This window comes from Muscardinus avellanarius, assembly GCF_963383645.1.
Source record: "Muscardinus avellanarius genome assembly, chromosome: 13".
Taxonomy (NCBI): domain Eukaryota; kingdom Metazoa; phylum Chordata; class Mammalia; order Rodentia; family Gliridae; genus Muscardinus; species Muscardinus avellanarius.
This window is the reverse complement of record NC_137799.1, coordinates 34,418,736-34,439,799: the sequence shown is the minus strand read 5'-3', so window position 1 is coordinate 34,439,799 and position 21,064 is coordinate 34,418,736. Positions and strand designations below refer to the sequence as shown.

The 21,064-nt window shown below is 50.3% G+C and overlaps 1 protein-coding gene across 1 annotated transcript in view; it reads left to right on the top strand.

Annotated features, from left to right (window-relative positions):
- Positions 1-10,206: 10,206 nt before the first annotated feature.
- Positions 10,207-21,064, top strand: part of LOC308272145 (tomoregulin-1) — a gene marked incomplete at both ends in the record, with an annotated part of 102,844 nt that continues 91,986 nt past the window's right edge. The window contains one exon of the mRNA XM_080708920.1: positions 10,207-10,366. Within this exon, the coding sequence (XP_080565046.1) occupies positions 10,207-10,366 (160 nt within the window). The remainder of the gene's footprint in view (positions 10,367-21,064) is intronic.

The window sequence follows — 21,064 nt, the reverse complement described above, 5'->3', positions numbered from 1 at the left end:
TAACTCCGACTTCCTTACAGATCCTTTGCCTTGGGTACTTAAACTCATAAGGCCTTTGCCGCTTCGCCTATAAAATAAAAATAATACCTTATCAACAAGGTAGGTAGGACGATTAGTGACAATATAAAGTCTCTGACATTACCTAGGAGGTTCTCAGTGAATTACCTAGCAGATCCTCAGTGAATCAAGTTTATTATTATTATCATGTATTGCAACAATTATTCTCTCCCACCGACTCCTTTAGTAGCTGGTCTGTTACTAAGGTATAAGCTCTATGAAGACCAAGGACGTTGTTTTGATTACTGCTATTTCTCTGTATCTAAAACAGTCCCTAGACCCTAGTGGGTGTTTAGTAAATACTTGTGGAATCAATGAATGAAGTTCTGAACAAGTGGGCCAGGCACTCTTAGGCCCTTCCTACTCTGGCCAGAATTTGGACCCTTTTTACTATAGGCCACTTGCTCCCCCCCCACTGTGTGTGTGTGTGTGTGTGTGTGTGTGTGTTCCTGAAGACTGAATCCAGGGAGATTCTGCCTCCAAACTATGCTCCTAACCCTATTTTATTGTTTATTCTGAAACAAGGTCTTAATAAGGTGTGAAGGTCCTCACTAAGTTTCTGAGGCTGGCCACAGAACGTCAATCCTCCTGTCTCAGCCCCCTAAGCACTGGGGTCACAAGCCTGGGCCACCACACCTTGCTTGCTTGCCCCTGGTCTCTTTGTTAGCTTCTATTTGTCCTTCCAATCTTAGCAGAAGCGTCACTCCTGAGAAACGTCTGACTTTCTTCATAGCATTTGTTAACTACACTGCAATTTTACTTTTAATTCATATAACTTTGATTAATATTTGCTGCAAACTTCCAAAGGACAAGGACCAGGTCTATTGGACTCACTACTGAATCCTCAGGAACTGGAGGTAGGACTCCAATACAAACTTACCAAATGAATACATGGCTTATCCACTCTTCATTTAAAAAAAATAATTTTAAGAGAATTTAATAATTGGGGGGTTGGGAAGAGATAGAGATGACAAATTCTCCTCCACTTTGTTCCCCTCTCTGTCTGTCTCTCTCAGAAGTGGACTCCAGGGTCTCAGGTTGTATTAGAGATCAGTGCTGCACCATAATTCAGCCCTTTCTCCTATTCTGGATCTAGCACTGTGACTGTCTCCTACCAAGGCTGACATCTCTGTCCTCAGGTGTCTTATCACTGTTTCTCATTATGCAGCCAGACTGTCCAGCAAGAGCCCAGAGAAGCCTGGGTTTTAGCAGAGCTGGGAGGATGGAATGGGATCTGTCATTTACTTCTACCCCATCCTCATCCTATTTATATTATTTGTTGCACTGTGTTGTAACTAATTTTCACATCTCCTTTGCTCCAACACAGTGCAAACAGGTGACCTCTTTCCACTAGAGGCCACTGTGGTGTCCAGCATGCGATGGGAACACACAAAGTTCTCTTGAAGGAATGCAATGTTTTCCTTTGATTGATAACCATTATGTATAGCAAGAAATCCCTTTTTATTTAATTTGGGTTGACTTTTCTATTACTTGAAAATATTTTGATACAGCAATTGATAATGCAATGCAAAGCTTCACTGGGGACAAAACTCAACTCACAGGGGAGGGTACTACCTCTGGCATTTTTCTTTTTCAATCTGAGTCAAGAAATCCCTCCCCACCTTTTTTGTGGTGCTGGGGTTGAATCCAGGGGAATTCTACCTCTGAGACGGAGCCACAGCCTTTTTAAATTTTGAAATAGGATTTCATCAGTTTGCTGAGTCTTGCTGAACTGCTGAGGCTGATCTCGAACCTGCGATCATCCCATCTCAGCCTCCCAAGTGCTGGGATTACAGGTGTGTGCCCCTGCCCTCCCCACATTTTTTTCTTCTTCATTATACTAGGAATTGAATCCAGGGGCATTCTACCTCCCAAGCAACACCTCCAGCTTGCTTAGTTTTTGTTTTCGAAACAGGGTCTTGCTAGGTTACTAACAGTCTTGCTCAAAAGATGCTGAAGTGGTTCCCAAACCTGCATTCCTCCTGTCTCAGCCTCTTAAGTACTGGGATTATAGGCATGAACCATTATGTATAGCAAGAAATCCCTTTTTATTTAATTTGGGTTGACTTTTCTATTACTTGAAAATATTTTGATACAGCATAACTAATAGTGTTCAAGTATAGAATCTCTTGTGTGTGTGTGTGTGTGTGTGTGTGTGTGTGTGTGTGTGTGTACTGAGGATTGAACCAAGGGCTATCTACCTGTGAGTTATACCCCCAGTCCTATTTTTTTTTTTTTTTTTTTTTTTTTAGTCTTTATTTTGAAACAAGCTCTCACTAAGTTGCAGGGCACCTCATTAAGCAGCTGAGACTGACCGTGAACCTGTGATCCTCCTGTCTAAGCCTCCCAAATACTGGGATTACTGATAAAAAAAAATTTTTTTTTTTTTTTGTGGTACTGGGGTTCCTGGAAACCCTTCTACCTCCGGGCTATACTCCCAGACCTATTTAATATTTTTATTTGGAAACAGGGTCTCTTAAACCAGCGCATCTGGCTTCGAACCTGCGTGATCCTCCTGTATCTGCCTCTAAGTGCAGGGATTACAAGCGTGCACCACCATGCCCGGCTACTGATAAATTTTTGTTAAAAAATAATCACTCTAGCTTAGCGCGGTGGTGCACGCCTGTAAATCCCTGTACTTGGGAGGGTGAGGCAGGAGGATTGCAAGTTCCAGGCCAGCCTCAGCAACTTAGTGAGACTGTTTTAGAATAGAAAATAAATGTAAGGAAAGGGCTGGGGGTGTAGCTCAGAGGTTGAATCCCCCTGGGTTCAACCCCTAGTACCAAATATATATGAATCTATACTTTTGGGGTGAGCTCTAGGATGATGTTAGCAGGCATGTGCAAAGAGCAGTGTGGAAAGTGCATGCGTGGTTGGCCTACCTCCTTGCACCATCTCATTGAGAATTCCTTCGGGTAGCTGTTACTCTTCTTGCCACAGTCTCAGAATGAATACTGTCGGAGTGGACCAGTGCTCAGCCTGTACACGGGAGCCAGCCCAGCTGGATCTGAGGCACAGCTATCCAGTTGGCCTCGCCTCAGCCAGTGGAGCCCAGCCAACCCCCATGAGACCTACGAGAAATGATTATTGTTTCCTGCTGCTGAGATTTCTTGGTTGTTTGTTATGAGGCAATAGCTGATTGATCAAGATTAGGTCAGGGGTTTCCCACCTTGGCAGGGTGTCTGAGTTACCTTAGAGAACTTCAAAAGAAATAAGAGATACTTGTGCTCCACCCAGACTGTCTGGAGTCTGGTTCAGAAATCTCCATTCCTTTTCAACTCTCTGGGTGGTTTTTATGTATCAAGTCCCACATCCTTTTGCCATCCGGTATTTTGAGGCCATTCATGTTAAAGCATGTAATGGGTGGTGTTTTATTAGATAACATCTAAGATTAGTTTTTTTTTTCTCTGAGATTTCCTATGATAGAAATCAGAGGAATCCTGTTTTTGAAGTAGAGTCCTTTTTAGTTTGAAAACTTTTGAGAAATCTGTGTTGAATTTTTCTTACCTAATTTGGAGAGAGATGCAGATGTACATTAATTTGTGATATATGGCCGTAGGCTTATTTGCTCTTTATTTAAGCATTGTCCACTCAATATCTTTGCCTGAGCTATAGTCAGCAGACAAATAAAAAATTAAGGCAGAATACTGGGGTTGGGAGAGCCAAGACACAGGTCAGGGAAGAAGAGCATGAAAAATCAAGCTTCAGAGAAGCTTCTGAAGCAGTGGTCTGAGAAGGCGTCTCTGGCTGTGGCTTAGCGCTCTGGCATCTGGAGTCACACCCCATTCAGGAGAGCCAGAAGTTCAACTACAGACGTAAAGATCATGAAGCCACTGCAAGCAGTTTAGAGGTTGAGGCAAATCTTTTTTTTTTTTTTTTTTTTTTTTTTGGTGGTACTGGGGAAGCCTTTCTTCTACCTCCAGGCTACAGTCCCAGACCTATTTTTATACTTTTTTTTTTTTTTTTTTTAAACAGGGTCTCTTAAGCCAGTGCTGCTGGCTTCGAACCTGCATGATCCTCCTGTCTCTGCCTCCCAAGTGCGGGGATTACAAGCGTGCACCACCATGCCCGGCTTGAGGCAAATCTTAATAAAATATTAAAAATGCAAATTGGTTTGTGTAAGAAGCATGATAAAAATGTGATTTATTTATTTTGGTATTGGGAATTGAATTCAGGGCATTCTACCTTCAAAATACACCTCCAGTCCTTTTTATTTTTTGAAACAGGGTCTCTCTAAGTTGCTGAGACTAGCCTTGAACCTATGAACTTCCTATCTCAGCCTTCCAAATACTGGGATTATAGATGTGTGTGATCATGCCTGGATTAAAAATATGATTTAAAAGGATATAGCTAGCTGGGTGTAATCCCAGTACTTGGGAGGGTGAGACAGAAGGATCACAGGTTTCAGGCCAACCTCAACAATTTAGTGAGACACTCATCAACTTGGAGAGACGCTTTTTCAAAATAAGAAATAAAACAGGACTGAAGCTGAAGCTCAGAGATAGAACACCCCTAATTTCAACCCCCAGTACCAGAAAAACAAAACAAACTAGCCAGGAAATAGCTTTGTGAGGTATGGTGATGCACAGCTATAATCCCAATACTTGGGAGGCTAAGACAGGGAAATTGCAGGTTAGAGGCCACCAACTTAGTGAGATCCTATTTCAAAATAAAAACGAAAAAGGGCTGGGAGTGTAGCACAGAGATATTATACCCGTGGGTTCAATTTTCAGTACCAAAAATTAAAAAAGAAAGAAATATATTTAAAAAATTATAACAACAAAAATTTTCATTGAAAAACTTTCAGATCATACTGAATAATACAAAGAGCAGTGTGATGGTATTGGAAAATTGCTCCAGTATTAATTTCCAATATGTAAAAAGCAGTCAGAGCCTGGGTGCTGAGCAGGCACTCAGACAAGAAGGGACTGTGCTTTTATACTGCAGAGCTCCCCTTGCTCTCTGCCTTTTGTTCTAATGTTTACCCAAAAGTAAAGCCTTTAGCCTTAAAAATACATAAATTTAAAGCTCTAAATCACAGTGACTGCCTGGAGAATTTCAGGGTCTTAAAGGTAGTAAAAGCCTTATGCCTTGCTCTTAAAAATTACACAGTCACACTGGCTCTAATCAGTGCCTCTTGTTTCTTTCCTATTCTTTGGGATCCATAAGCTTCATGTGCTGCTTCAAAGCACCCACAGTTGATGGTCAACCAATACAACCCAATACGGCAGAGGTAAAAACAAGGTCGATTATTGACCTCTGCACTTAGTAAGTGTACTGCCTGGAGACAAAGAGGCACCATCTGCCTATGAAATAAGTTACTAGCCCGTCGCCTTGGTAATACTGATAAGAACATACCAATACAAAATCTGTATTAAAGGTTGAGACAGAGAAGGGGGCACAGTTCCATTGTTGGGCTCCAGTGTGGAAGGCACGCTGCTTTTCTTCTCTTCCCTATTTCCTACTAACTTTGTAACAAAGAATTGTTAAAGATGTACCCAACCTATTAGTTTTAACTTCCCAATTCAACAGTCTTAGTTGAATTGAGGAAAAGAGCCTACAGGATCCTTATAACCATAACACAGGTACCTAATATTCATGTGACACTTTAGAGATGACTACTGGTGATATATTGCTGTATATATATATATATATATATATATATATATATATATATATATCCTTATTTTTTCTATATTTACAAATGTACATTTTAGAAAAATAGGATTTTCTTATACATACTCATTAGTACCCTGCTTTCATCAATGTGAATAAACATTAACCTCACCATCTTATTTTATTTTTTGTATTGGTGTTTGACTACAGGGACATTCTACCTCTGAGTTATACCTCCACAACTTTTTACTTTATTTAGAAACAAGATCTGGCTTAGTTGCTGAGGCTGGCCGTGAATCTGTGATCCTCCTGCTTCAGCCTCCCAAGTACTGGGATTACAGATATGTCCCACCATGTCTGGCTATCTTTGTTCAAAGCTGCATAATTCTCTATTGTACTAAGAGGTATCATACTGTAGTTTTCACTGGTGGACACTTAGGTTTTATCTTACTATTATAAAAAGGATGTGATGCTGAATGTGGCATGTCTGTATTTCCAGTACTTGGGAGGGAGACAGGGGGACTGCAGATTCAAAGCCAGCCTTGGCAACTTAGCAAGGCCCTCAGAAACTCAGTTTGTTTAAAAACAAATAACATAGGTCTAGGGGTGTAGCTTGAAGGTAGAAGACCCTGGGGTGTGTAACGGTGAAAACTGTTATGGTACCCTGTTGGGCGCCAAAACTGTTACAGCGCCAAAAACTGTTACGGTGGTACAACATTACAAAGGCACCCAAACTATAACAGTGGGATATAACCACGGGTTCTTGTTCTTAGCTATGTGTAGAAAACAGTAGTCAGAACTTCTTTTTGCTATAAGCTTAAACGATTTTATTATTACAAAAACTGAAAGATAGGACAGAGTTAATAAAGCCCTATACCAGAGGTAGTAAAGGGAAATGACTTGAAAATAAGTCACTGAAGTCTTTGGACAAAGAACAGTTTTATACCAATAGTCTTCTGACCCAACTAGACCCACCCCTTCCTGGGGCAGGTCTTTTGATGTGGGGATTCCTTCCTATAGGCCTGCCCTGTCTCTGGTACAGACACCAAGCCTTTTATTACACCCCAAAATGTGTTAATTGATTATTGGAGTCTGGGATCTCTTGAAGGCTTATGGCATCCCCCCTACATCCTTGGGGAATTTTTGCTTGTCTTTAAAATGTAAAAAAACCCTGTGCTCCCTCTTTTTTCTTGCTAATCACCTTTGGTGCCTGAACTCTGCAGGATCCCTTCCCTGTCTGAGTGCCTGCCGGGTCTCCAAGCTCTGGTTCTCTAATACCAACGTTATTTTCAAATACATCTTGAAACCATTTCCCAATACCTGCACGTTAATAGCAAAGCTATTTTTAAATACATTTGAAGCCCTTTCCCAATACCAGAATAGGGTGGGGAGGCACAGTAGCACATCCTTGTCATCCCAATACTTGGGTGTCTGAGACAGAAGAATCACAGGTTCAGGATCAGCTCCAGCAATGGACTCTCAGCTATCTAGGGAGACCCTGTTTCAAACAAAACATAAAACATAAAACATAAAAAAAGGGTTGGGGGTATAGACTGGAGGTAGAATCCTCTGGGTTCAATCCCCAGTACCACATAAAACTTAAATAAATAAGGCTGTAATTGATTGGTTGGGTCCTCGGGAAGTGACCAATGAGGGGACAGGAGGCAGAACCTCGTAAGCGTAGATATCATGAGAGTCCAGGTGCCTTGAGACTCCAAACATAGCAAGACATACTTGAGATCGGGAGACTACAGATGTCGCGAGAGAAATGGTGTTCCCACGCTTAATCACATCCCCCAAAATACTGGTTTAAAAGCAGGACCACTTCCACCCCGCCAGATGGGTATTTTGGCCAGCTGATTGGCACTATGGGTGACTCTCCAGGCCAGTAGCTCGTCAGTCCTTTCCCCCACGACTGGCTGACCTCTTTCCGAACCTCGAAGGTGCTGAAGTGCTGAGTTCTTTGGGATTCTTCTGAGTAGAAGCAGATTCTGGTACCTCGCTGGCTGCTTGCCTCCTTCGCAATCTCCCCAAACTTTACAGTGATGCATATTCTTATTTATATATTTTTGTGTTGTCTGATCATTCTTCAAGGATGATTCTTTAGGATACCAAAGAAGGAATGTCGGGATCTTTAGGATAAATTCCAATAGGTGGAATATCTGGAACAAAGGAAAAGGTTTTTTTTTTTTTTTTTTTTTTTTTTTTTTGGTGGTACTGGGGTTCCTGGAAGCCCTTCTACCTCTGGGCTACACTCCCAGACCTATTTTTACATTTTTATTTGGAAACAGGGTCTCCTAAGCCAGCGTGCGCGGCTGGCTTCGAACCTGCGCGATCCTCCTGTCTGCCTCCCAAGCGCGGGGATTACAAGCGTGCGGCTAAGAAAAAGTTTTTTACATCCATAATCAAATTGCCCTCCCCCAAACATAAGTTTTGTTAACTCTTTTAACCGTTGTGAATCATTCAAAAGGGGGGAAGTTCTTGTGATTTCGTCTTGCTTTTTACTACTAGTGGCTTTGAACATTTTCATACATTTATTTTTTAACTTTTGGTGACTAGGACAAAGTGAACTTTCTATTTTTTTGTTGTGTCAACCTTTTCTTCTTGACTTCTGTCTACTGCCTCAAGATCTGTCTTATCGTTAAGTTGAAGGCATTCTTTCTGTTCTATTTTCCTGTTCCTGTTCTGTTTTCCAGTGTTTTTGTGGTGGCTCTTCTTAATTTTGTGAGTTAAATGGATATTTCAGTGAGGTTTGTTTTGGCACGGAGGATTAAACCCAAGGCCATTCTTCCTCTGAGTTATACCTGTTAGGTTTTTAGGTGCAAATAAAAAAAGGCGAGAGAGACCGGTGCGCCAAGAAGAAAAAGAATTTTAATGCGGTCTTTCCCGGGTATCAGAGATGGACCGCACCTGAAGACCTCCGAGCTCCTCCAACGCTGGAAGGGAAATGCACTTCCTTTAAAGTTTACGCCTTGTGGGTGAAGTTACACGTGGAAACTCCGCCCCTCTCGCGATATCGCCTGTCTCGCAATATCGCCCCTCAGTCTCCTCCTTTTCTAAGGTCCCGCCCCGCGGGACCCAACCTGTCAATACCCTCAGCCTATTTTGTTTTTATTTTTGTAACAGAGTCTCACTAGGTTGATGAGAGTCTCGCTATACTTGCTGAGGCTGTCCTTGAACCTGAGACCCTCCTGTCTCAGCCTCCCAGGTACTAGAATTACAGGCATGTGCCACCATGCCTGGCTTCAAATAAACCAGAGTTTTGCTAGATTGCGAGGCTGGCCTAGAATTTGTGATCTGTCTGCCTCAGCCTTCTCAGTAGCTGTGCCACACCACCCCTGGCTCAATGAGATTTAAGAATCCCTTCTGAAGTGGGGGGCAGCCTAACACACTGAAACAGGCAGAAGACTTTGGAAGAATCCAGTCCAGGATCTTACTGCCTATGGCGGGGCAGTTACCACCTAGCAAGATGCGGTCTCAAGAGCGCAGGACTCGGATTCAGATCACGTTTCTGGGTCTCAACTTCCTCGTCTGTAGATCAGAATAAAAATTCCCTTGGAGGGATGTAAAGGGAATCGGAGGAATGCACGCAAAGCCCTCGTGTATAGCAGGTGAGGTGCTCTCTCAATTGTAGCTATTTTTCAGGGGAGAGGGCAATACAGACCTTAAAACAAAACAAAACAAAACAAACTCCTGTAAATTCAGCCGGTGTGTGAGTATCTGGGAACCTGGTGAGGTGCTGGAGACTCAGCCATTCACCCAACTTCCCTGTCAACTGTACAGCTGGAGTCAGAACAAAACTTGGGCTCCAATCCTGAGGCCGCCCCTGTCTAGGGATGTGACCTTGCACACGTCACCTTTACCTCTCCAGGGAGCTGCTTCTTCACCTGGAGAGCAGAGACAGGATAGCCCACCTGCCCTCCTCCCGCAGCCTTCCCAAACCTTTGCAGCAAAGGCTTCAAATACGCTCACCAAGGGCGCCAAAAGACGTCTGCTGGATAAACCCGGGGTGGTGACCCCCGGCGCCCCAAGCCCCGCAGCCTCGCGCCCCCAGCCGGGCCGCCTGAACAATAGCTGCCCCGGGGCCGGGGGCGGGGCCGGGGGCGGGGCCTGGGCGCGGGCGGGGGGCGTGCGCGGGGCGGGGTCGCCGCCTCCCCTCCCGCCGGCGGCGCCGTCACGCGCCCCTCACCGGGCGGGCCGGGGTCTTTGTGACGCGGTGGCGACGGCCGCGGACACAAAGGGAAGGCGAGCCGGCGAGCGAGGGGCTGGGCCTGCCCGGGCGCCGCGACCCCCGCCCGCCCGCCCGCCCCCTCCGCGCGCGCCCGCGCCGCGCGCGCCCGCCTCCCGCCCGCGGGCTCGCGCCTCCCCGCGCGCCCGCGCCCCGCGCTGCGCCCCGACCCTCCGGCTCCGTCCCGAGCGAGCGCGGCGCCGGCCCGGCGGGGATGCCGCGGGGCTGCTAGGAGGCGCGCGGGGCGGGCGCGGCTGCTGCCCGGCCTGCAGCTCCTGCTCCTCCGCCGTCCCGGGGCGCCAGCCATGGGCGCCGCGGCCGCGCCCCCGCTCGCGCTCTGCTGCTACACGTCGGTGCTCCTGCTCTTCGCCTTCTCGCTGCCCGGCGGCCGCGCGTCCAACCAGCCCCCGGGCGGCGGCGGCGGGGACTGTCCCGGCGGCAAAGGCAAGAGCATCAACTGCTCAGGTAGGAGCGCCGCCCGCCGGGTCCCCGCCCGCGGCCGGCGGGAGGCTGGGGCGCGGCCGGGCGGGCGTCCGGGGTGCGATGGTGGGGCGAGCGCGCGTGTGTGCGGTGAAGGCTCCGGGAGGAGCGCGGCCCCGGGCCGGGGTCTGTGGGTGCGAGACCCCGAGCGGCTGGGGCGCCCGGGCTGAGGACCAGAGGAGTGACCATGTGGCTGGGGGATGCTTCGGTCGGGCGCAGAGGTCCCGGGGGTCGTGCGGGCATCGGAGCGGGTGGCCCCGAGGTTGGCGGTGCCGAGTGCCGTGTGTCTGTGTGTCCTTTGGGGTTAGAGGTGGGATGGGGGGCTTGGAGTGTCCCCGGGTCTGTGGATAGGGGCAGGGGAAAGACCTAGGGCCTAGGAAGTGACCCCGTGTTTTTGTGTGCTGTGTGTGCACAAAGTCTGAGCCAGCCTGGGGTGTGCATTGAGGAGGAGGGATAGAGTCCTGTAGTGGACCCCGTTTGTCAGAGGGAGAGGGGTAGGGAGTCATCTTGTGTGGGGTTTGGTGGTAGAAACAGCTAATTACGCCCCAGGGAGTACCCGTGTGTAGCGAGGTGTATCTCTGCGTTATTAAGGTGGTGTGCAAAGAGGAGGGGATATTGCTTTGATTGTTTTGCGTGTTTTGTGGGAGGGCCAGCAGATTGGCAGCAAGGGGAGCCCGGGAGTGACCTCTCCCCTCTCTCCAAGGCCGCTTGCCCTCACACAGCTGTTGGAAACAAAGAGCTTGCTGGGGCTTTAATGGATGACACTGAGGAGGAGGGTACTGGGCAGTTAAGTTCCCTCTTCCTTTCTAAAGGGGTCCCCGAGGAGGAGCTGGAGAAAGTCAGGCCCTGGGGCAAGGAGAGGCATCCAGGCCTCTTTTGGAGGTGGGTGGGTCCTCCAGGAGCTGGCCTGGTAGATGCTAGTGATCAGAAACCGATCCTTCCTAACTTGCTTTTTTATCAGTTCTCGGTCCTCCACTTGTCTTCTTTAAACCAGGCGGGAGGAAGCATGGACCTGAGGCCACTGGGGATCTGCCTGCCAGACAGCCTTTGTACCTTTGGGTTCTTGGAGGGGCATTGTTTCTGGGGGAGTGATGGAGCAAGAGTGTCTCAGGGCTTCTGTTACCCTAAGTGAAGAAAGGCTTTGGCCTGCTCTTTAGGTTTGAAAGCCTAAAACCTTTTAATAAATTTCACATGGTATGTTTTATGAGGGGGGAGGGGTTTTGAGAACAGTTAACAATGGCATGTCCATTAAAAGCATTTCCACCCATGAAATAAATTTTATTCTTCTAATGGCAAATGGGATATGACATAGTGCTTTAATAAGTAATCACACTTTTAAGAATAAGAGCCATTGGTAAATTAAGAGTGCCTTTAAAAAAATACTGGTTATCAAACTTGCAAGTGATCACATTATGTCAAAATATTTTACAGGCGAAATGTGCTGTGGTTATTTGTTCTTTCTAAGCTTAGTTATCCTTAGCAAAATATAGTGTGTGTTGATGGATGCCTTTGTGTATAGTTTTCTAACTCTTAAGTACATAGGACAAGGTTTAAGAAAGGAAATAGAGGACTGGAAACCCACATGGTGTGTGAAAAAGGGTGTGGGATCTAGGAGTCATGGCCTTTGTTAAGCAGCTGTGTAATTTGGGGCAAATTACTTATTTTCATTAGTTTCTTTTATTGAAAGAGAGCTTGGATTTTATAATATCTGAGCCTTCTTTCAAGGAATATTTGTCACTGATATAAATGTCAATAAATTAGGCTGATCAAATAAAACATTTTCTGGTGCTAAGATACACTTGAGTAACTCTGAGTCTGATGCTAGAGTTTTAACTAAATGATATTTGCAGATTCTTGTTATAACTGTTTCAAAGATGAAGACTGGGAAAAAATCAGATGGAAAAATACATATTTTTTAAATTGATGAATGTGGACTATAGTAATCCAGACTGGACAAATGCCTCTGTTAATGCAGCTTGAGATTGTGTGTAGATCTTTTAATAGCTTTTATCACCCAGACATTTCCTACATAAACTGAAGTTTACTTATTCATATATTTGAGTATAAAATCTAAATGCTGGGCTTGACTCCCTGTTGACTTTTAGTTTGGCTTTTGGACCACCATTTGAGCTTTCTGAGATCTTTATGGGACCCTCATTCTGTCAGCCTGGGTATGTTGGGTCACTCAGAGCTTTGTGTCACATACAAGTGTGAAGAGCAGGTCTATGACTTTATTATATTTTTCACTAAATTAATAGAAGTGATTTAGGTTGTGGGAGAGGATGGAACTCTGCACTGTTATGCTAGAGACTTCCTACTAAGTTGGTTGATGTTGGTAACATTATTCAACCAGATGTCACCTAGCTATGCATCCTCTTAGTTGAGTTTAACAGATTTTCTAGCTTAATGCTATATTCAACATTTTTCATTCTGTTCAGCCTGTCATTAAAAAAAAAGGTTTGGTTAGAAGGTCTGTTAGAATCAGTCATTTTAGGAATCCTATCAAAAAGCAAACATGTAGAGCTTGCCTTAGGAAGGAGCTCCTAGTGGCATTCTCTTTTTACTGTGTTCAGACTTGTCATTTTCCCACTCTAGAATTTTTCCACAGACACATGTCAAGGTAACCCATAGATACTTTTCTGGATCTGCATGTCTTCTTTTTTGAAAGTTGAAGGTGATTCTTTCATTTCTGATCTGGCACCTTGTTAAGATAGCTCAAATACTGGTCAGCAGTAGATTTAAAAGTTTCCTCTTTTTTATGTATCATGAAGTTAATTGATCAAAAGCAGATACTTTTGAACTGGCTCTATATTCTGCTGCTGTCCACTATCCATGCTACTAATCATAGATGTCAGCTCCCTTTTGCTAGAATTCTAATCTTTGAAGTTTGAAGATCAGGCTCCTTGTTGAAGACAAGCAAAGAAGCTAGATGGGTCTACATGGTCTCTTGAGCTCCTAATATTATGACATTCTCCCTAAGCAGTGGGCCCTTTGTTTATCCTATCATGCTCCAGACAAGCTCTTTTTGTCCTCCACCACAGAATTCTACTCTGGACTTCATGCTTATCAGCTATCAGCTTTCATTTTTATTTCTTTTTATTTATGCCTACTCTTCAAATCTAACTTATGAGGAAGCTGTATGTTCATCCAAACAGAAGAGAGATTAGCAGTACATAATATTTGTGAAGAAAGATGAAAGTTGATTTTAGGAGACCAGGTCACTAGATAATGATTTTTTTCCCCCACTTGTAACATGAATGAATGGTCTTTTTTGGTGTTCGGGTGTTTGAGAAGAACAAATGGAGCTTGCTGGCCTCTGGACCCTGTACCTCTTAACAGTCACTACACATGTCTCCCTCCCCCATCCCCTGGCTGCTACTAATCTACATTCTGTCTCTATGGATTTATCTGTTCTGAATAAGCATGTAAATAGAATCAGACTATGCTTTGTCTTTTGGGTCTGGCTTCTTCCACTTAGCACGTTTCCAGTGTTAATTGTGTTGTAGCATATATTAGATCTGCATTCCTTTTTATGTTTCAATAATATTTTGTTTTAATTAGCTTTTTCATTGTGATGCCCAAAATATCTGACAAGCATAACTTAGAGGAAGAAAGGTTTATTTGGGGGCTCACGGCTTCCTTGTTGGCAGCTCCAAGGCAGAGACCATGGAGGCAGGGTTTTAGGGCATGGCAGAGGAGAAAAAACCATGCTCAACTCAATTGCAGAGCGAACAGGGAGAGAGGAAATAGCCAGGGACAGATATAGTGTCTCCAAGGCCAAGCCTCACTGACCCACCTTCACTCACCAAGACCCCTCCAAACCTAGCTGCACTGCCTAACATATGAGCATTTCATTTTGGTGGTACCATGGATGGTGATTGAACTCAGGGCTTCTCTGCCTCCCAGCTATACTCTCTACTCTTTTTATTATTTTTATTTTGAAACAGTCTCACTAAGTTACCATGTGCTGACCTGGAACCTTTGATCTACTCCCAAGTACTGGGATTTGGGGATTATAAGTGTGTGCCACTGTGCCTGGCATGGGGACATTTTATTTTTTTCCCCTTCTTCCCATGGGGACATTTTAAATCCAAACTACTAACACTATTTTTTTTTTTTTTTTTTTTTTTTGGTGGTACTGGGGATGGAACCCAGGGGCATTATACCTCCGAGCTACACCCACCCCTATTTTTCAGTCTTTTTATTTTTGAAACAGGGTCTCACTGAGATGTGAAGTGTAGCTTAGGCTGTCCATGAACTGTGATCCTCCTGTCCAGCCTCCCAAATGCTGGGATTACAAGCATGTGCCACCATGCCTTGCCAAACTACTAACACTATTATCTGGATATTCCACATTTTGTTTATCCTTCCATTGATGGATATTTGGGTTGTTTTTACTTTTTGGTTATTATGAATAATGCTGCTGTGACATTCACATACAAGTTATGTGTGGATGTGTGTTTTCTGTTCTCTTGGGTGTATCCCTAGAGTAGAATTGCTGGGTTACATGGTAAGTCTATGTTTAACATTCTTTTTTTTTTTTTTTTTTTGCGAGGAAGTGTTCTGCCTCTGAGCTATACCCCCAGCCCTATTTTGTTTTTTAGTTTGAAACAGCATCTCACTAAGTTGTGGAGGGCCTCATTAAATTGTTGAGGCTGTCTCAGTCTCCCAAATGCTGGTGGTATAATTATGTACCACCACGCTGGGCATTGTATAACATTTTTGAGGAACTGCCAAACTTTTCCAAAGTGGCTGTACCCTTTTATTCCCGCTAGCAAGTATGAAGTTCGTATTTCTCAACATTCTCTCTAGCATTTGTTATATATATGTTATATATATCTATATATTTATTTATTATCCTTTCTAATGGGTATGAAGTTGCATATCAGTGTGGTTTTGATTTGCATCTCCCTTTGACTAATTTCCCTATCTCCTTTGAAGAAATATCCATTCAGATCCTATTCTGGTCTTGGTTTTGACATCTTAGATTAATCATTCCCTAGTAGACCATACTAACCAACTCCCACAGCCATTCAAACTGGCAGGCTAGGCCTACCTGGCCTGTGCATCCTCACCAAGAGTCAGTGTGTTTTTCACACTTATTTATACCAGTGGTCCTTGTGAGTATCATTTAATAAATATTATTCAAATCAAGAAATTTGGATACAAAAAGTTATTTTATGAAAGGCTTTGGAAAGACTTGATAAAGCAGGAAGCTTAAGAAACTGCCTTTGAGTGAATTAGATTTGTGAACAAGATAGCTAAAACAGAGTGGGAAAACACTGTCAACTTTGGAAAAGAGTTCCCAGAAAACATTACAAGTATTTTTTAAGTCCTTGTTTTATTTAAAGAAAGGGAATGGGGCCCGGGTCGCGGGACTCTGGGCCCCTGCCGAACTGCGCGTAGCACGCCAGACCCCTGGAGAAACCGGACCCAGTAAGACGCTGGGTTCTGGGCGGGGGTCGCGGGCTGGGCACGCCAGATGGGGCCCGGGTCGCGGGACTCTGGGCCCCTGCCGAACTGCGCGTAGCACGCCAGACCCCTGGAGAAACCAGACCCAGTAAGACGCTGGGTTCTGGGCAGGGGTCGCGGGCTGGGCACGCCAGATGGGGCCCGGGTCGCGGGACTCTGGGCCCCAGACCGAACTGCGCATAGCACGCCAGACCCCTGGAGAAACCAGGCCAAGTAAGACGCTGGGTTCTGGGCTGGGGTCGCGGGCTGGGCACGCCTAATGGGGCCCGGGTCGCGGGACTCTGGGCCCCTGCCGAACTGCGCGTAGCACGCCAGATCCCTGGAGAAACCAGGCCCAGTAAGACGCTGGGTTCTGGGCAGGGGTCGCGCGCGGCGCACAAAAGCCGGGGCCTGGGTCGCGGGACCCTGGGCCCCGGGCCGAACTGCGCGTAGCACGCCAGACCCCTGGAGAAACCAGGCCCAGTAAGACGCTGGGTTCTGGGCGGGGGTCGCGGGCGGGGCACGCCTAATGGGGCCCGGGTCGCGGGACTCTGGGCCCCTGCCGAACTGCGCGTAGCACGCCAGACCCCTGGAGAAACCAGACCCAGTAAGACGCTGGGTTCTGGGCAGGGGTCGCGGGCTGGGCACGACAGATGGGGCCCGGGTCGCGGGACTCTGGGCCCCAGGCCGAACTGCGAGTAGCACGCCAGACCCCTGGAGAAACAAGGCCCAGTAAGACGCTGGGTTCTGGGCGGGGGTCTAGCACAGGGCACGCCAGCTGGGGCCCGGATCGCGGGACTCTGGGTCCCGGCCGAACTGCGAGTAGCACGCCAGACCCCTGGAGAAACCGGGCCCAGAACAGAAAAAGATAAAGAAAAATATCGGAGAGGTGGTAAGAAAGCCGTTATGGATGCCAGGACACTGGAGATGCAGACAAAACTTATCTAAATGCACTGGAACTTATGGAAAAATTCGCCGTGAAAGAGGACTGCTATTTCTCTATATTGTTAAGAATCTCAGACATCACATATAAGGAGAGAGTTTAGCGGAGACCAAGGAGAAATGCGGTGTTGAAAGAGTTCTTCGCAATGGTGGTAGAGACTTGTATTCAGGAGAAGCAGAAACCGGATCTTACCAACTTTATTTTTTTGGAGAAATTACACCAAATGTCGAATGCTACCATCACGCATGCTTAGGAACACTGGACAACATTCAGAGTGGAAAAAGAGCCTGGGAAGGATTTGAAACGGTGGAGGCAGTGGCAATGCCAGTGGCCAATATTCGGGGGAGGCAGAGATCTGATACATTACAACTGGAACCTTTGAAATACTAACCACAGAGACAGTGATCGGAACCTGCTGAGGGGTTAGGCGGGCGCCGGGGCCAGTGGCCGACATCGGAGCTTGCTGTGAGGCAGGGCCACTACTGAGGCCTCCGTGGCGGGATTGTAACCTGCAGAGGGGTTAGACCGATCCTGGGGCCAGCGAGGCCGGCATTGGAGCCTGCCATGATGCAAGGCTTGTGCTAGGGCCTCCGAGGTCGGGTCCGGAACATGCTGAGGGGTTAGGCCGATGCTGGGGTCAGCGAGGCCGGATTCGGAGCCTGCCGTGAGGCAAGGCCAGTGTTGGGGCCCCCGAGGATGGGACCGGACCCTGCTGAGGGGTTAGGCCGGTGCTGGGGCCAGCGAGGCTGGCATCAGAGCCTGCCATGAGGCAAGGCCGGTACTTGGGCCTCTGAGGCCAGGATAAGAGCCTGCCGAGGGGTTAGACCGGTGCTGGGGCCTCCGAGGCCAGGATAAGAGCCTGCTGAGGGGTTAGGCCGCTGCTGGGGGCAGCGAGGCCGGCATCGGAGCCTGCCTTGAGGCAAGGCCGGTACTGGGGCCTCTGAGGCCGGGATCGGAGCCTGCCGAGGGGTTAGGCCGCTGCTGGGGCCAGTGAGGCCGGCATCGGAGCCTGCCGTGAGGCAAGGCCGGTACTGGGGCCTCCGAGGCCAGGATAAGAGCCTGCTGAGGGGTTAGGCCGGTGCTGGGGCCAGCGAGGCCGGCATCGGAGCCTGCCTTGAGGCAAGGCCGGTACTGGGGCCTCGAGGCCAGGATAAGAGCCTGCCGAGGGGTTAGGCCGGTGCTGGGGCCAGCGAGGCCGGCATCGGAGCCTGCCGTGAGGCACGGCCGGTACTGGGGCCTCCGAGGCCAGGATAAGAGCTTGCCGAGGGGTTAGGCCGGTGCTGGGGCCAACGAGGCCGGCAGCAGAGCCTGCCGTGAGGCATGACCAGTGCTGGGGCCTCCGAGGCCGGGATCGGAGCATGCCGAGGGGTTAGGCCAGTGCTGGAGCCAGCGAGGCCGGCATCGGAGCCTGCCATGAGGCAAGGCCGGTACTGGGGCCTCCGAGGCCAGGATAAGAGCCTGCCAAGGGGCTAGGCCGGTGCTGGGGCCAGCGAGGCCGGCATCGGAGCCTGCCTTGAGGCATGACCAGTGCTGGGGCCTCCGAGGCTGGGATCGGAGCCTGCCGAGGGGTTAGGCCGCTGCTGGGGCCAGCGAGGCCGGCATCGGAGCCTGCCATGAGGCAAGGCCGGTACTGGGGCCTCCGAGGCCTGGATAAGAGCCTGCCGAGGGGTTAGGCCAGTGCTGGGGCCAGCGAGGCCGGCATCGGAGCCTGCCTTGAGGCAAGGCCGGTACTGGGGCCTCTAGGCCAGGATAAGAGCCTGCTGAGGGGTTAGGCCGGTGCTGGGGCCAGCGAGGCCGGCATCGGAGCCTGCTGTGAGGCAAGGCCGGTACTGGGGCCTCCGAGGCCAGGATAAGAGCTTGCCGAGGGGTTAGGCCGGTGCTGGGGCCAACGAGGCCGGCATCGGAGCCTGCCTTGAGGCATGACCAGTGCTGGGGCCTCCGAGGCCGGGATCGGAGCCTGCCGAGGGGTTAGGCCGCTGCTGGGGCCAGCGAGGCCGGCATCGGAGCCTGCCGTGAGGCAAGGCCGGTACTGGGGCCTCCGAGGCCAGGACAAGAGCCTGCCGAGGGGTTAGGCCGGTGCTGGGGCCAGCGAGGCCGGCATCGGAGCCTGCCGTGAGGCAAGGCCAGTACTGGGGCCTCCGAGGCCAGGATAAGAGCTTGCCGAGGGGTTAGGCCGGTGCTGGGGCCAACGAGGCCGGCATCGGAGCCTGCCGTGAGGCATGACCAGTGCTGGGGCCTCCGAGGCCGGGATCGGAGCATGCCAAGGGGTTAGGCCGGTGCTGGGGCCAGCGAGGCCGGCATCGGAGCCTGCCGTGAGGCAAGGCCGGTACTGGGGCCTCCGAGGCCAGGATAAGAGCCTGCCAAGGGGCTAGGACGGTGCTGGGGCCAGCGAGGCCGGCATCGGAGCCTGCCGTGAGGCAAGGCCAGTACTGGGGCCTCCGAGGCCAGGATAAGAGCCTGCCAAGGGGTTAGGCCGGTGCTGGGGCCAGCGAGGCCGGCATCGGAGCCTTCCTTGAGGCATGACCAGTGCTGGGGCCTCCGAGGCCGGGATCGGAGCCTGCCGAGGGGTTAGGCCGCTGCTGGGGCCAGCGAGGCCGGCATCGGAGCCTGCCGTGAGGCAAGGCCGGTACTGGGGCCTCCGAGGCCAGGATAAGAGCTTGCCGAGGGGTTAGGCCGGTGCTGGGGCCACGAGGCCGGCAGCGGAGCCTGCCGTGAGGCATGACCAGTGCTGGGGCCTCCGAGGCCAGGATCGGAGCATGCCGAGGGGTTAGGCCGGTGCTGGGGCCAGCGAGGCCGGCATTGGAGCCTGCCGTGAGGCAAGGCCAGTACTGGGGCCTCCGAGGCCAGGATAAGAGCCTGCCAAGGGGTTAGGTCGGTGCTGGGGCCAGCGAGGCCGGCAGCGGAGCCTGCCTTGAGGCATGACCAGTGCTGGGGCCTCCGAGGCCGGGATCGGAGCCTGCCGAGGGGTTAGGCCGCTGCTGGGGCCAGCGAGGCCGGCATCGGAGCCTGCCGTGAGGCAAGGCCGGTACTGGGGCCTCCGAGGCCAGGACAAGAGCCTGCCGAGGGGTTAGGCCGGTGCTGGGGCCAGCGAGGCCGGCATCGGAGCCTGCCGTGAGGCAAGGCCAGTACTGGGGCCTCCGAGGCCAGGATAAGAGCTTGCCGAGGGGTTAGGCCGGTGCTGGGGCCAACGAGGCCGGAATCGGAGCATGCCGTGAGGCATGACCAGTGCTGGGGCCTCCGAGGCCGGGATCGGAGCATGCCGAGGGGTTAGGCCGGTGCTGGGGCCAGCGAGGCCGGCATCGGAGCCTGCCGTGAGGCAAGGCCGGTACTGGGGCCTCCGAGGCCAGGATAAGAGCCTGCCAAGGGGCTAGGCCAGTGCTGGGGCCAGCGAGGCCGGCATCGGAGCCTGCCGTGAGGCAAGGCCAGTACTGGGGCCTCCGAGGCCAGGATAAGAGCCTGCCAAGGGGTTAGGCCGGTGCTGGGGCCAGCGAGGCCGGCATCGGAGCCTTCCTTGAGGCATGACCAGTGCTGGGGCCTCCGAGGCCGGGATCGGAGCCTGCCGAGGGGTTAGGCCGCTGCTGGGGCCAGCGAGGCCGGCATCGGAGCCTGCCGTGAGGCAAGGCCGGTACTGGGGCCTCCGAGGCCAGGATAAGAGCTTGCCGAGGGGTTAGGCCGGTGCTGGGGCCAGCGAGGCCGGCATCGGAGCCTGCCTTGAGGCAAGGCCGGTACTGGGGCCTCCGAGGCCAGGATAAGAGCTTGCCGAGGGGTTAGGCCGGTGCTGGGGCCAACGAGGCCGGCATCGGAGCCTGCCGTGAGGCATGACCAGTGCTGGGGCCTCCGAGGCCGGGATCGGAGCATGCCGAGGGGTTAGGCCGGTGCTGGGGCCAGCGAGGCCGGCATCGGAGCCTGCTGTGAGGCAAGGTCAGTACTGGGGCCTCCGAGGCCAGGATAAGAGCCTGCCAAGGGGTTAGGCCGGTGCTGGGGCCAGCGAGGCCGGCATCGGAGCCTGCCTTGAGGCATGACCAGTGCTGGGGCATCCGAGGCTGGGATCGGAGCCTGCCGAGGGGTTAGGCCGCTGCTGGGGCCAGCGAGGCCGGCATCGGAGCCTGCCGTGAGGCAAGGCCGGTATTGGGGCCTCTGAGGCCAGTTTAAGAGCCTGTCAAGGGGTTAGGCCGGTGCTGGGGCCAGTGAGGCCGGCATCGGAGCCTGCCGTGAGGCATTACCAGTGTTGGGGCCTCCGAGGCCGGGATTGGAATCCTGCCAACGGGTTAGACCGGTGCAGGGGCCAA